Source organism: Mixophyes fleayi, chromosome 3 (genome assembly GCF_038048845.1).
Source record: "Mixophyes fleayi isolate aMixFle1 chromosome 3, aMixFle1.hap1, whole genome shotgun sequence".
In the NCBI taxonomy this organism is placed as follows: domain Eukaryota; kingdom Metazoa; phylum Chordata; class Amphibia; order Anura; family Limnodynastidae; genus Mixophyes; species Mixophyes fleayi.
Window position 1 is genome coordinate 170871673 of NC_134404.1, and position 12025 is coordinate 170883697.

At 39.1% G+C, this 12025-nt stretch overlaps 1 protein-coding gene across 1 annotated transcript in view; it reads right to left on the reverse strand.

Moving 5' to 3' along the window:
* Nucleotides 1-1684: 1684 nt before the first annotated feature.
* The window catches only part of UBE2J1 (ubiquitin conjugating enzyme E2 J1), a 28879-nt gene continuing 18538 nt past the window's right edge, over nt 1685-12025 (reverse strand). The window contains exon 8 of the mRNA XM_075202773.1: nt 1685-3235. Within this exon, the coding sequence (XP_075058874.1) occupies nt 2966-3235 (270 nt within the window). The 3' untranslated portion in view covers nt 1685-2965. The remainder of the gene's footprint in view (nt 3236-12025) is intronic.

Below are 12025 nucleotides of genomic sequence, written 5' to 3' on the forward strand. Positions count from 1 at the left end.
AGTGTTTATTTTGTGTAATGCCCCACTCATGGTTTAGGCGCCACCTCTACAATGTTTCATGGGAAGGCTTCTATAATACAGAAGCGGCGCCTGTTTCCATTGCGTCTATTAGTGTCAGCGTTGAAAGCAACGTCATTCCCTGCTGCCTGCATTTTAAAGCCTCTGAATTTTTAGAAGTCATTTTTTTTTAAAGAGTCGATATGTCGGGGATCCCAGGCTTCGCACTGAAAATGTCTGGGTAACTCATATCAGACTGTCCGTCATTGGGGATATGAGTACCAATAGCTTAGTTTAATTCACAGAGGCATTCTGGGAAGCGAGGGAAACCTGTATCAAAACTGTTAATTTGAATGTCCACAAAGGAGCAAAGGTGGCAAATGAGAAAGATGAAGAGTGAATCACTGAAGTAGGGATCAATACATACAAGCTTATTTTCAGAACGTACTTATATTGCATTCCAGATGGAGTGTGACAAAAGTAAACCATTCATTTGTGATCTACACCATTAATGGAGTCTGCACAAAAACCATATTGTTTTAGGAGCTGTAGTAAATTAGGCATTTACTGGCATAACTGGATGGAACGAACAAAACCAAAAACTTAACATATAATTATCACAAAATTACCAAATAAAGTCTTGAACTGCATCTTTTAAAAATACAAATCATAATCTAAGCAAATATTCTAGAGTATGTGCAGGGGGCAGAACTGGGCCGGTAGCAAAATATGTGGAAAGCCAATCTATCCTCCGAAGGCCCCTTCTGAGCAAAGAGGCGGTCTCGCGAGTGTCAATTGGCATTGTCAGCCCACTCTCACCTATGGACCCTGTAGTGCCTCCACCCTCTGCACTGGTGGTAATTCTGACACTGCATGTGTGTCTAACAGTTAGAAAATATCACCCATAAAATTAGTCAAGAGACTATGGGGAAGTTTCAAATTAGCCGCCATGTTCCTCAGAGCTGCGGCTGTGCATTTGTACCGTTACTGTGGTAAATTCACTCTGGATTTTTAGAAGAAATCTCCACTGATTTCTCCTCGCACCGAAAAATCAGCTGAGATTTCTTGTAATAATCCAGGAGCCGCAATGTTCCGAGGAACATTGTATGTGTGGACAGAAAATTTGACCAGTACAGAATCCCTGGAGAACTGGCAAATATGTAAATCAAAACTGAACTGTGCAAATTCTGTCTGGAACACAATAAGGGAAAAACCAAACATTCATCTGGATGCACCCTGAGAAAGCCTGAAAGATGTAGCAAAGCATTTATTAAAATTTACATTAGGGCATGATCAAACAGAAGGGTAATCTGAAAGCAAAAGCACTAATTTAAGAGCCATGTTGTTAATTATTGTGTACTTGTGCAAAGATAACCATCTGGTTATAAAATATATAACCTTCCCAAAAGTATTTTTGGTATAAAATATATATTTTTATTTCACATGAGTGGTGTTGAACTACAGTACGTCTGCATGCCTTGTCAGCCATTAGCATCAAACATAGTATGGTGTTAATATTTAGTGTGTGGCTTATGAAGATAAATGCTCTTAGCAGATAGTAATTATTATTTGCAAATAGTAAATCTAACAAAGAAAAAACCCCACTGTTCTGTGTGACAACTATATCGTTTTTAGTAAGTATTGCAATGTGTGGTCAATAGTATGGTAATATGTTTATAGAAATAAAAAAGCTTCACAACATTTTATTTATTGCTTATATATTTTTCAAAGAACAATAATTTTAGATTATTACATTATCATCATTCATTGTAACAAATGCAAGAATAAAACATCTTAAGTAATTATTTTTAATTAAAAAAAGCAAGATATACATTTGAAAATATTACAAGGCTACAGTATACTGATCATGTCCACAAAAGTAATATCTTTACATATTTCTGGCCCCGTTTTTGAAAACAGCAAAAAAATAAATTAAAAAAAATGCAGATATGTCATTTTCAGACCCCATATCTAGCCACGGATCTCTGAAGACAAACTAATGCGCAATTATATTTAACTTTTCATGGATGTGATACAAATAAATCAATACCTAATTATGTTGTATGTATATACACATACAAACAAGAAAGCTGTAACTTTGATTAGGACACATTGGGCTTGATTCACAAAAAAAAACAACCCTTTTCTTGCATGTTTTCCTGCCATCAGGGTTGTCTTGCAACATCTGACCACCACAAAGCTTGAACCAAGAAAGAATAAGCTAATAATTACTTGACCTATTTTGTTAAAATTTCTCATTTATATCAGCCCATTGGCACATGGTCCAACCCCATGTTTTAAATGAAAAATATAAGTGGTGATTGACACCCTATGGCCACTATACCTACATGAAATGCCACTGCAATGTTTTAGCATGTTGGTCTTCAATGTTACTGAGGAGTAAACAAATGCTTAGGCCATATGGATCCACGATCCTTCTGATAATCCAAGTTTTAATCTGGTACTCATGTCTGTCTGCAATTAACGCATCCCAAGGGAATTCCATTGATTTTAAGACAGCATATTGGGGATGTCACAAGAGGAAGCTTGTATGTCCCGCATGGAAGAAACAAAAAAAAAAAAAAGAAGGACAAAACAAAACAAAAAACATTTTCAGAATTTAACTAATTTATCCACCACAGGAGTGCTCTCTATAAAAATGGACATGCAGTATGCACTTCAGTTTATATTTTGTTCAATATCCATTCCGGTCAGTAAATATAGAACATAAGCATGTATATATGAACTACTACTTTAAAAACACTCCCAGCTTCTCACTGTTACATTAGAGGAGAAGACCATCCAAATAGCAGACTTACTAAACCCTTGCAACAATGCCACATTATGCGGGAAACGATCAAATGGTTTAAATACAAATAATCATCGCTGTAAACTGTTGTCTTCGCATACCTGAAACACATGGTTTAATGCAGCATTCCTGTTAATTCCCTGCAGAACAAACCAAACTTTATAGCTCATAGTCAAAAATGTAGCCATTGGCTAGGTATATTCTGCGGAAAAAAAGTGCGGCGAATGCTAATGTTAGAACGATTATTAGCAGTACTGATCCAGCGCTACTTCCATTTACAGCATGCTGCTGGACCTGGATGAGCCTTGGAGAGGGCAGGTTATTACTTTGTGGGGCACGTCGCTGCCTGGGGCTCCTTGAGCTATTCACAGCAGGTGCTGCAGGTGCAGGTTCTTCACCAGAGGTGGCTTCCACATACTGAGTCTCATCCTGGAGAAAGGAGAAATTCATTTAGAGCACATTTAGCAAATGTTCAGTATAGATCATCAGAGGTACTGCAATAAACAGTCCTCAGACAGAATTAGAGAGGTTTACAAATATAAATACTAAAACATATGTACTGACATTTACAGAAAAGGCTTTTTATTACAAGTGTTTTGGCTACAAGTGCAACATCACTTGTAGATATAAGTGAAACGTTGTCTATACATTACTGCAGTATTACACAGAAAGCAGAAAAATATATATGCCACAAGCTACTTTATGATAAAGAGGAACGAGCACCAAAATTGTGGAGTACTTAAATTTATGATTAACCCCTTCTTGTAAAATGACATATGATGTCACACCACAGAGAAATGCTTAAATGTCATCATGAAGATTGGGAAATCAGTCCTAAAACCCCATCACAGCTGTGAATGACAGCCATCGGGTGTGGAGACAGGACAGTTCATGACCCTGCAATGTGTACAAACAGGATTCAAAATTGCTTTGCAATTTCATTGTCACTGGAAATCCTAGTTACGTCATATTATGACTTCACTAGGGATTTCCTCCTGGTGATTGGTATCTTGCATGGAGCAGATAAAACAGTGGTCACTAGCAAAGTATTACTATAAGACCCACATTGACATTGTAGCCAACGATAGAGCAAGCTTATAATGGTCTTAAAAGAATAGCAGGGGCCTAATTGGACCCGCTAAAATAAGGCTTTTGTTCCCAACACCCACAGAGGAGGCACTGACGAAGGTGGTCAATGATTTGATCACTGCTAAACCTAAAAGCTATTACTTGCTTAATTTTACAATGTTGAAAAGTCTCAAATACAATCGCTACATTCACTAGGTATTCAGGACACTGTCCCATGCTGGTTTTCATCCTACATATCAAACCTCTTCTTCAGTGTGTATTTCTCTGGATCTACCTGCTCACTGTCTCCTCTATCAGCTGGGAGTACCACATGGCTCAGTCCTAGGCCCTCTGCTCCTCTCTATCCAAACCACTTCTCTTGGGAAACTACTACGCTCCTTTGAATTTCAGTATCACCTTTATGAAGATTTCCAAATCTGTCACCATCTTTGTTGGCCTGCGATAATGAATGTTTTACTGCCATTTCAATTTGGATGTCATCTCATCACCTAAGACTTAATCTTTCAAAAACTGAGTTAATAATACTCCAACCAGTCAGTCAACAGAAGTTATCTATCTGACAATGACCAATGACCTTATCTGTGTGGAGTTTGTATGTTCTCCCTGTGTTTGCGTGGGTTTCCACCGGGTGCTCCAGTTTCCTCCCACACTCCAAAAACATACTGGTAGGTAATTGGCTGCTATCAAATTGACCCTAGTCTGTGTGTGTGTGTGTGTGTGTGTGTGTGTGTGTGTGTGTGTGTGTGTGTGTGTGTTAGGGAATTTAGACTGTAAGCTCCAATGGGACAGGGACTGATGTGAATGAGTTCTCTATACAGCGCTGCGAAGTTAGTGGTGCTATATAAATGATGATGATGACAAGTCTATTTCTTTTGCCAACAAAACAATAAGCACTACCCGTCAAGTTCATTCTCTAGCTGCCATTGTTGACACAGAACTATCCTTGTTAATCTGCATCCAAAGCAGATGCTAGTCTAAAATCCCTTTGCACAACATTCTTCGACTGCCACTCTGCTCAGTCAGTGGTTACATTGGATTTGGTAAATTACAAGCAACCAATCTAAAATACTTACATACAATGACATTTTAAACAAAACAGCACCAACGTGCATCTTTCCTTGTCTCAAAATATGTTCCAATATTTTCCGCTCTGCCCAAAATAAGCACCTCTCATACCTCCCTCATGCAACAACCTATAAAACACTTCTTTAGGAAAGCGTATCAAATGCTATATTCTTAGCCTCCTAGGTTATGCAACCAGATAAACACCCTTGAAATAGTTCACTGGAAAGTTTATTTTATACTCCTTCCATTCCCAAAAACTCTGACTCTACAACAAACATTGCTATGTGGCTGGATCACATATCCCCACTAAGTACCTCTTCCCATTTCCCACTTAACCTTAGGCATAAAACTCCTATTTTCCTATAGATTGTAAACTGGTAAGTTGGGCCCCCTTAGAGCTTTGTCTGTCTAATACACAGTATTGTTTTATTACTGTATTTGTTACCAATAGTAAAGGGCTGCTGAGTATGTTGGCGCTATATAAATAAACTAATAATATTTGATACATTATCTGGGCCGCTAATTACATCCAGATTGATGTGCAATGTATATATACCCCTTTTTAAATTTCAATGAAACTGTAAGGCCAATGTTTTTTAGTTACTAGGGATCATTACACCTTTTAAGTTCATTCTATTTTCTCCAGATATTAGTTTCAGAAATTATTCTAATTGACATGAGTAATCATAATATTAAATAAAATAAAAATTCTACACATCCACTTGTCCCTCCTACATGAAAATATATTGCTACAGCCCATGTGCACCAGTTGATTTTTTATATAGCAGCAAAGAGCTAGAAAATAATCCTTGAAAACACTAATGCTTATACGAACATTAAAGTTTAACAGCAGGAGATAAGGCAAAACAAATGTGTTCGAGTTAAAATATTAATGCACTGTTCATCAGTCTAAGTGTCCAACAGACAATTATTTCACGTCTGCCTATAAGTGGGGCTGCATCAGTCACTGCATCTGGAGTAACCGTTCATTTCAAAGCACTTTGTATGGGTATGAAGTTCTCTACAATATAAAATGTATACAGCAGTGTACAGTATACAAATGTGGACACCCCTGCCCATTTTGCAGTTTCACTAAAAAATAATAAATATTAACACTCTGCGAGATACAAGATTTACAGACACTGCCGATATCTGCATATTTTAATGCACAGTTACTAAATGCTGCATTTAGCAAGACTGAATAGTATAAAACAGTGAATGTGCCACATGTTTGTCACTCAGTCAGTAATGATCTTTTGGCAGAAATCACAGCTTCCAAAAATTTCTTGTAGCCAGCAAAGAGTATCTCTCTTCTTCCTTTGGGAATGATTTCTTGCAGAACTCTTCTAGCTCAGAAATATTCTTAGCCTATCTATCTATATCATAATATCTACATGCACTACATGTCTGAGATCTCTGCACTGATTTTCAATATTATTCAAGTCCGGGGACTGTGTAGGCTCATCCCAATACCTCAACATTGTTGATATTTCAGCAGGACAACGATCCCAAACAAACTCAAAATCAGACCTCTTTTCAGCTTAAAATTCTTCACGGACTCTGGCAAAACAACCCCAAATCATTAGACCCACCTCATGTTTAGTGTTTGGTAAGGTGTTAATACGGACTCCTGGACCTCTAATTTACAACTGCACCTTTTTGCTTTTCCATGGCAGGGATACATGGTATTTGCTGCTTCATAATAATGAATTATACTTTTTGCTATTTAAATGGTACTGCGCCATATTTGTATTATTGTTTCCAGAATAAAAGAACTTGGGACTTCTTAATTTACACAAATAGAAAGGCACTCTGAATATATATGGACGACTGTGTGTTTACACTGGATGATCACAGACTCTAATATCATAAGCCACGCTATTGTCTCTTTTTTTCATTTCAGCACTGTATACCTAATGGCGGATTTGACTAATGAAGAATATCACGTTTTAATTATTATCGATTCTTACTCCCCCATACAGAGTCAGTATCTTATATACATTAACCACCAATTTTATACAGAGTACACTATGGTTTTCTCTTTTTCTTTTATTGTCCACTGAACAGATTTTTACACTATACCCCAAGGAAAATAATTTTAAACCATTTTAAAGCACCTAATTTAAGTAAGCACGTTTTTAACATACACCTGCCACTTTTTTCATATTTAAACAATGTGCCCTATATTAGTTTTTATATTTTTGAAGTCCTGGTGCAGGATTTCTTCTGAAACTTTGGACTTACTTTGTCAGGGCAACATGGAAACTCCCACAAAATGCACCAGAGATGACAGAACTACTCTTTTTCTTGATTTCAAAAGAATCTGGAAGAATTATCTATGATGGAGAAATTCATGAAGTCTACTTCAAGCTCACCAGACATGGACACCATTTTGACAATATCAGCACAGATCAATGTATCCACAAAGATTTCCATATCCTATATATCATGTTTTCAGCAAAGCTTAAATTAACAAGGACAATTTCTTCACTTGCATGAGCACTACATGCCTGGTTGGAACAGAGGCTGCGCACATAATAACTACACGTGTTTTTGATGTGAATAAGATGTATTGCTATCAGGGGAAATGGTTGTGAGGTTAGAGTTCATAAGTTAGTTGACAAATCTTACAGTATAACACAATCAGCATTAACAAATAATGGAAAATATCTGATTTTGGGGAAACGGGGTATTAATATCACCTCAACCAGTCTGCACTTCGTTTCTCCCAAACTGCGGACTATAAAAATATATCATTTTTCTAGCCCTCTGGTTCCCCATATTTGTCAGTCATATTTAAGCTTGTATATATTCTGTTTTGAAAGTAATTAAAATGTCTGCCAGCATGTATTGTTATCTTGCAGACTAGTCCATTGTCTCAGCTTAGGCAAAAGTATTATTGTCCACCAGTCCTGTATGAATATACATCACACCAGAGGGTCTCTAGTCTTTGTAATTAAACATAGAGCCCTGTCTGTGGGCATTTTCCCTATGCTAGTACACACAGACCCACAGCTAAACAGAGGACTGCATTGTGTATTTAAATGTAAATGTGTCTAGATTGTGATCTCTCCTGTTTAAACAAACTCTGCCGTATAGCCACAGAATAATACCTGTCCCTACTTAAATCAGGAGTGACTCATCTGCTAACCCTTTGTCTGCATGTTTACCTGTGAAAAAGTACACACAGAAAAGGACCAATCAGGCAGATCCTTAAACTCCTAAGGAGGAAATTTTTGCCTTTAAAAAACAGCTCCAGTGAAAAGCAAATTGGCATTCACTCCTAAGTGATAGCTGAAGTCAGGCTGGCATTGAGATATAGATCTCTACCCCAGACAGGAAAGGGACAATCGGTCCCTGGAGTACTGCGGTTGCCCTGAAATACCTCTCCAGGTCTTGGGGAGCTGTGTGTCCGCCGAAAGCAGAGTAACAGTGACGCTGGGCCGCTATCTTTGCTGGTAGCTGTAAAGGAGAGAGGGGGAGAAGCTTGGATTGATAAACACCAGTCCCTGAAAGGGACAAGGATACCGGTGAGGCGTTTTCATTATACCCAATATGTTGCCTGTGCCAGACTGTAGTGTTATTTGCTGCAAGGTATTATTTAAATATATTTGTTGCGGTTTTGTGCTACCATTTTGTTAAATCAACTTATTTGTATTATTTTAGATATTTGCCTGCGTGATTTTGAACCTTGGGTAGGAACCGGGCAGGCCAGCTGTGTGGCGCAGAAGGTTAGGTTAAACCCGGTATCCTCACACTGATGTATGGAAATGTTGGATATGTTAGATTATAAAGAAAGCACTTTTGTTGCAAGACAAGCTTAAGAGAACCCTGTTTTTAACTATATCAAGAAATGTAAACCCATACAGTGGGGCAGAAAGATCTGGCACTTAAAGCCTGGTAGGAGCCTACCACTCTACATATGCCAATGTGGTGGAGCTAATTGCTAAGGCAGCCTCCTTTCAACCCATAACAAATAAATCATATAAACCGGCGGTTCCCAAAGCCGCGGCGTGGTAGCAGAGGTGCCGCTAGCCTCCGGTGATTGAGGTTGGCAAGGTGGGGGTGCACCATGCGCTCCCCTCTGCCTGCCATCCTCCCCCCGGTTGATCGCCAGCCGCGGAAAAAAAAACAACTCCTCCCTGCTCTGTTGCACTGCATGTCAGGCGTGACATCATCACGCCCGACATTTTCAGAGAACAGTGCAGCAAGGAGGAACAGAAGGAGACTGAACAGAAGAAAGAAGGGCAAGAAAATAAATGGAGGTGGAAAAAGGCAGAGCAAAACAAGGAGAACTGATTCTCCTTGGGGCAGAGAGGTCACAGAGGTCCGCGGATGAAGGGACGCACGGTGTGCGATGATGAAGGGACGCACGGTGTGCGATGATGAAGGGACGCACGGTGTGCGATGATGAAGGGACGCACGGTGTGCGATGATGAAGGGACGCACGGTGTGCGATGATGAAGGGACGCACGGTGTGCGATGATGAAGGGACGCACGGTGTGCGATGATGAAGGGACGCACAGTGTGCGATGATGAAGGGACGCACAGTGTGCGATGATGAAGGGACGCATAGTGTGCGATGATGAAGGGACGCACAGTGTGCGATGATGAAGGGACGCACAGTGTGCGATGATGAAGGGACGCACAGTGTGCGATGATGAAGGGACGCACAGTGTGCGATGATGAAGGGACGCACAGTGTGCGATGATGAAGGGACGCAGTGTAAAGGTAAATGGGCACAGTGTAATGATTTTTGTACATGCTGTTTTATTTTGTTTGATCTTATTCCTTTTAATATCAGTTCTAAATTATTCTTTGACAGAAATATAATTGAAAAAAAATACATAAAAATACTCTTTTCCTTTGGATGTGTACTATTTCTGCAAAAAACTTATGAAGTATTTCTGTCCTGGCCTAAATACTTATTACGTTATTTTGACCCAACTACTTATAAAACGAGAGAGCTCGGTAAATGTTTTGGAGGGGTGCCTTGAAAAAATTATGGAGACTCTAAGGGTGCCGCGAACTGAAAAACTTTGGGAACCACTGATATAAACCAAATACATAATTACCTAAAAAAAGGTAAAGACCTACAATTATTAGATGCAATATTAATGAAATACTAATTATAATGGAAACATACTAATAAAACCTATTCATGGAAATACACTGTTTGCAGTCCGCAAGCATGCACGTTTCATAGCGACTTAATTCATCCAGTACTTGGGCTCCCACCAAGGTTTTAAACGTCAGTTCCAAGGGTTCCTAGATTCTCGAATTCCTTAGACAAGTTTTTTAAAGGCATTGCATGAGACAAAGTAATTAAGTGGCTGTGAAACCTGCATGCTTGCGGACTGCATACTGTGTATTGTCACCTTCCAATTTCCATTCTATGCTGCGAATGGTAACTGGCAATTCAATATGCAATCAGTATAAAAGTGATACTTTTAAATCCCATGGTTCACCCTGATTACGAGAACAAACTTAAGAAATTTGGTTGATTGGTCGATTGCTGTAGCTGTGAAAGGTGGTGTTATACATCGTTCTTGGATTACAATGCAGACGGTCCTGTATATGCAAGGATTTCAATTAATGAATGCTGTCCGGCTACATTTAATCTCCTATCAATCTAATGACCTTTAAGAACATCCACTTTATGGATCCTTCATTTATGTTATTGAGCAATCCCTTTCTATAGCATATATATATATATACATATACATATACATATATACACACACACACACACACACACACACACACAGTCATTGCCAAAAGTTTTGAGAATGACACAAGTATTGGTTTTAACAAAGTTTGCTGCTTCAGTGTTTTTAGACCTTTTTGCCAGATGTTGCTATGGTATACTGAAGTAACATTATAAGCATTTCATAAGTGTCAAAGGCTTTTACTGACAATTAAATTAAGTTTATGCAAAGATTTAATATTTGCAGTATTGACCCTTCTTTTCGAAGACCTTTGCAATTTGCCCCGGCATGCTGTCAATCAACTTCTGGGCACATACTGACTGATGACCGCCCATTCTTGCCTAATCAATGCTTGGAGTTTGTCAGAATTTGTGGGTTTTTGTTTATTCCACCCGCCTCTTGGAGGATTGACCACAAGTTGTCAATGGAATTAAGGTCTGGGGAGCTTCCTGGCCATGGACCCAAAATTGCTATGTTTTGATCCCTGAGCCACTTAGTTATCACTATTGCCTTATGGCAAGGTGCTCCATCATGCTGGAAAAGGCATTGTAAAGCCCCAAACTGTTCTTGGATGGTAGAGAGTAGTTGCTCTTGAAGGTTGTTTTGGTACCATTCTTTATTCATGGCTGTGTTCTTAGGCAAAAGTATCTTCTTTGCTGGCCTTCTTGGTCATCCTCCATAAGTCTTCGCCTCACTGTGTGTGCAGATGCACTCACACCTGACTGCTGCCATTCCCGAGCAAGCTCTGCACTAGTGGGGCCCTGATCCCACAGCTGAATCAACTTTAGGAGACGATCCTGGCACTTGCTGGACGTTCTGGGTGCCCTGAAGTCTTCTTCACAACTATTGAACCTCTTTCCTTGAAGTTCTTGATGATCCGATAAATGGTTGATTTAGGTGCAATCTTACTAGCAGCAATATCCTTGCCTGTGAAGCCCTTTTTGTGCAAAACATTGATGACTGCATGCGTTTCCTTGCAGGTAACCATGGTTAACGGAGGAAGTACAATGATTTCAAGCACCACCCTCCTTTTAAAGCCTCTAGTCTGTTATTCTAACTCAATCAGCATGACAGAGTAATCTCCAGCCTTGTTCTCATCAATACTCACCTATGCTAACGATTGAATCACTGACCTGATGTCAGTTGGTCCTTTTGTGGCAGGGCTGAAATGCAGTAAAAATGTTTTTGGGAAAAAGTTCATGGTCATGGCAAAGAGGGACTTTGAAATGAATTCATCTGATCACTCCATGACATTATAGAGTATATGCAAATTGCCATCTTAAAAACGGCAGCAGACTTTGTGAAAAATAACATTTGTGTCATTATCAAAACTTTTGGCCATAACTGTACACACACA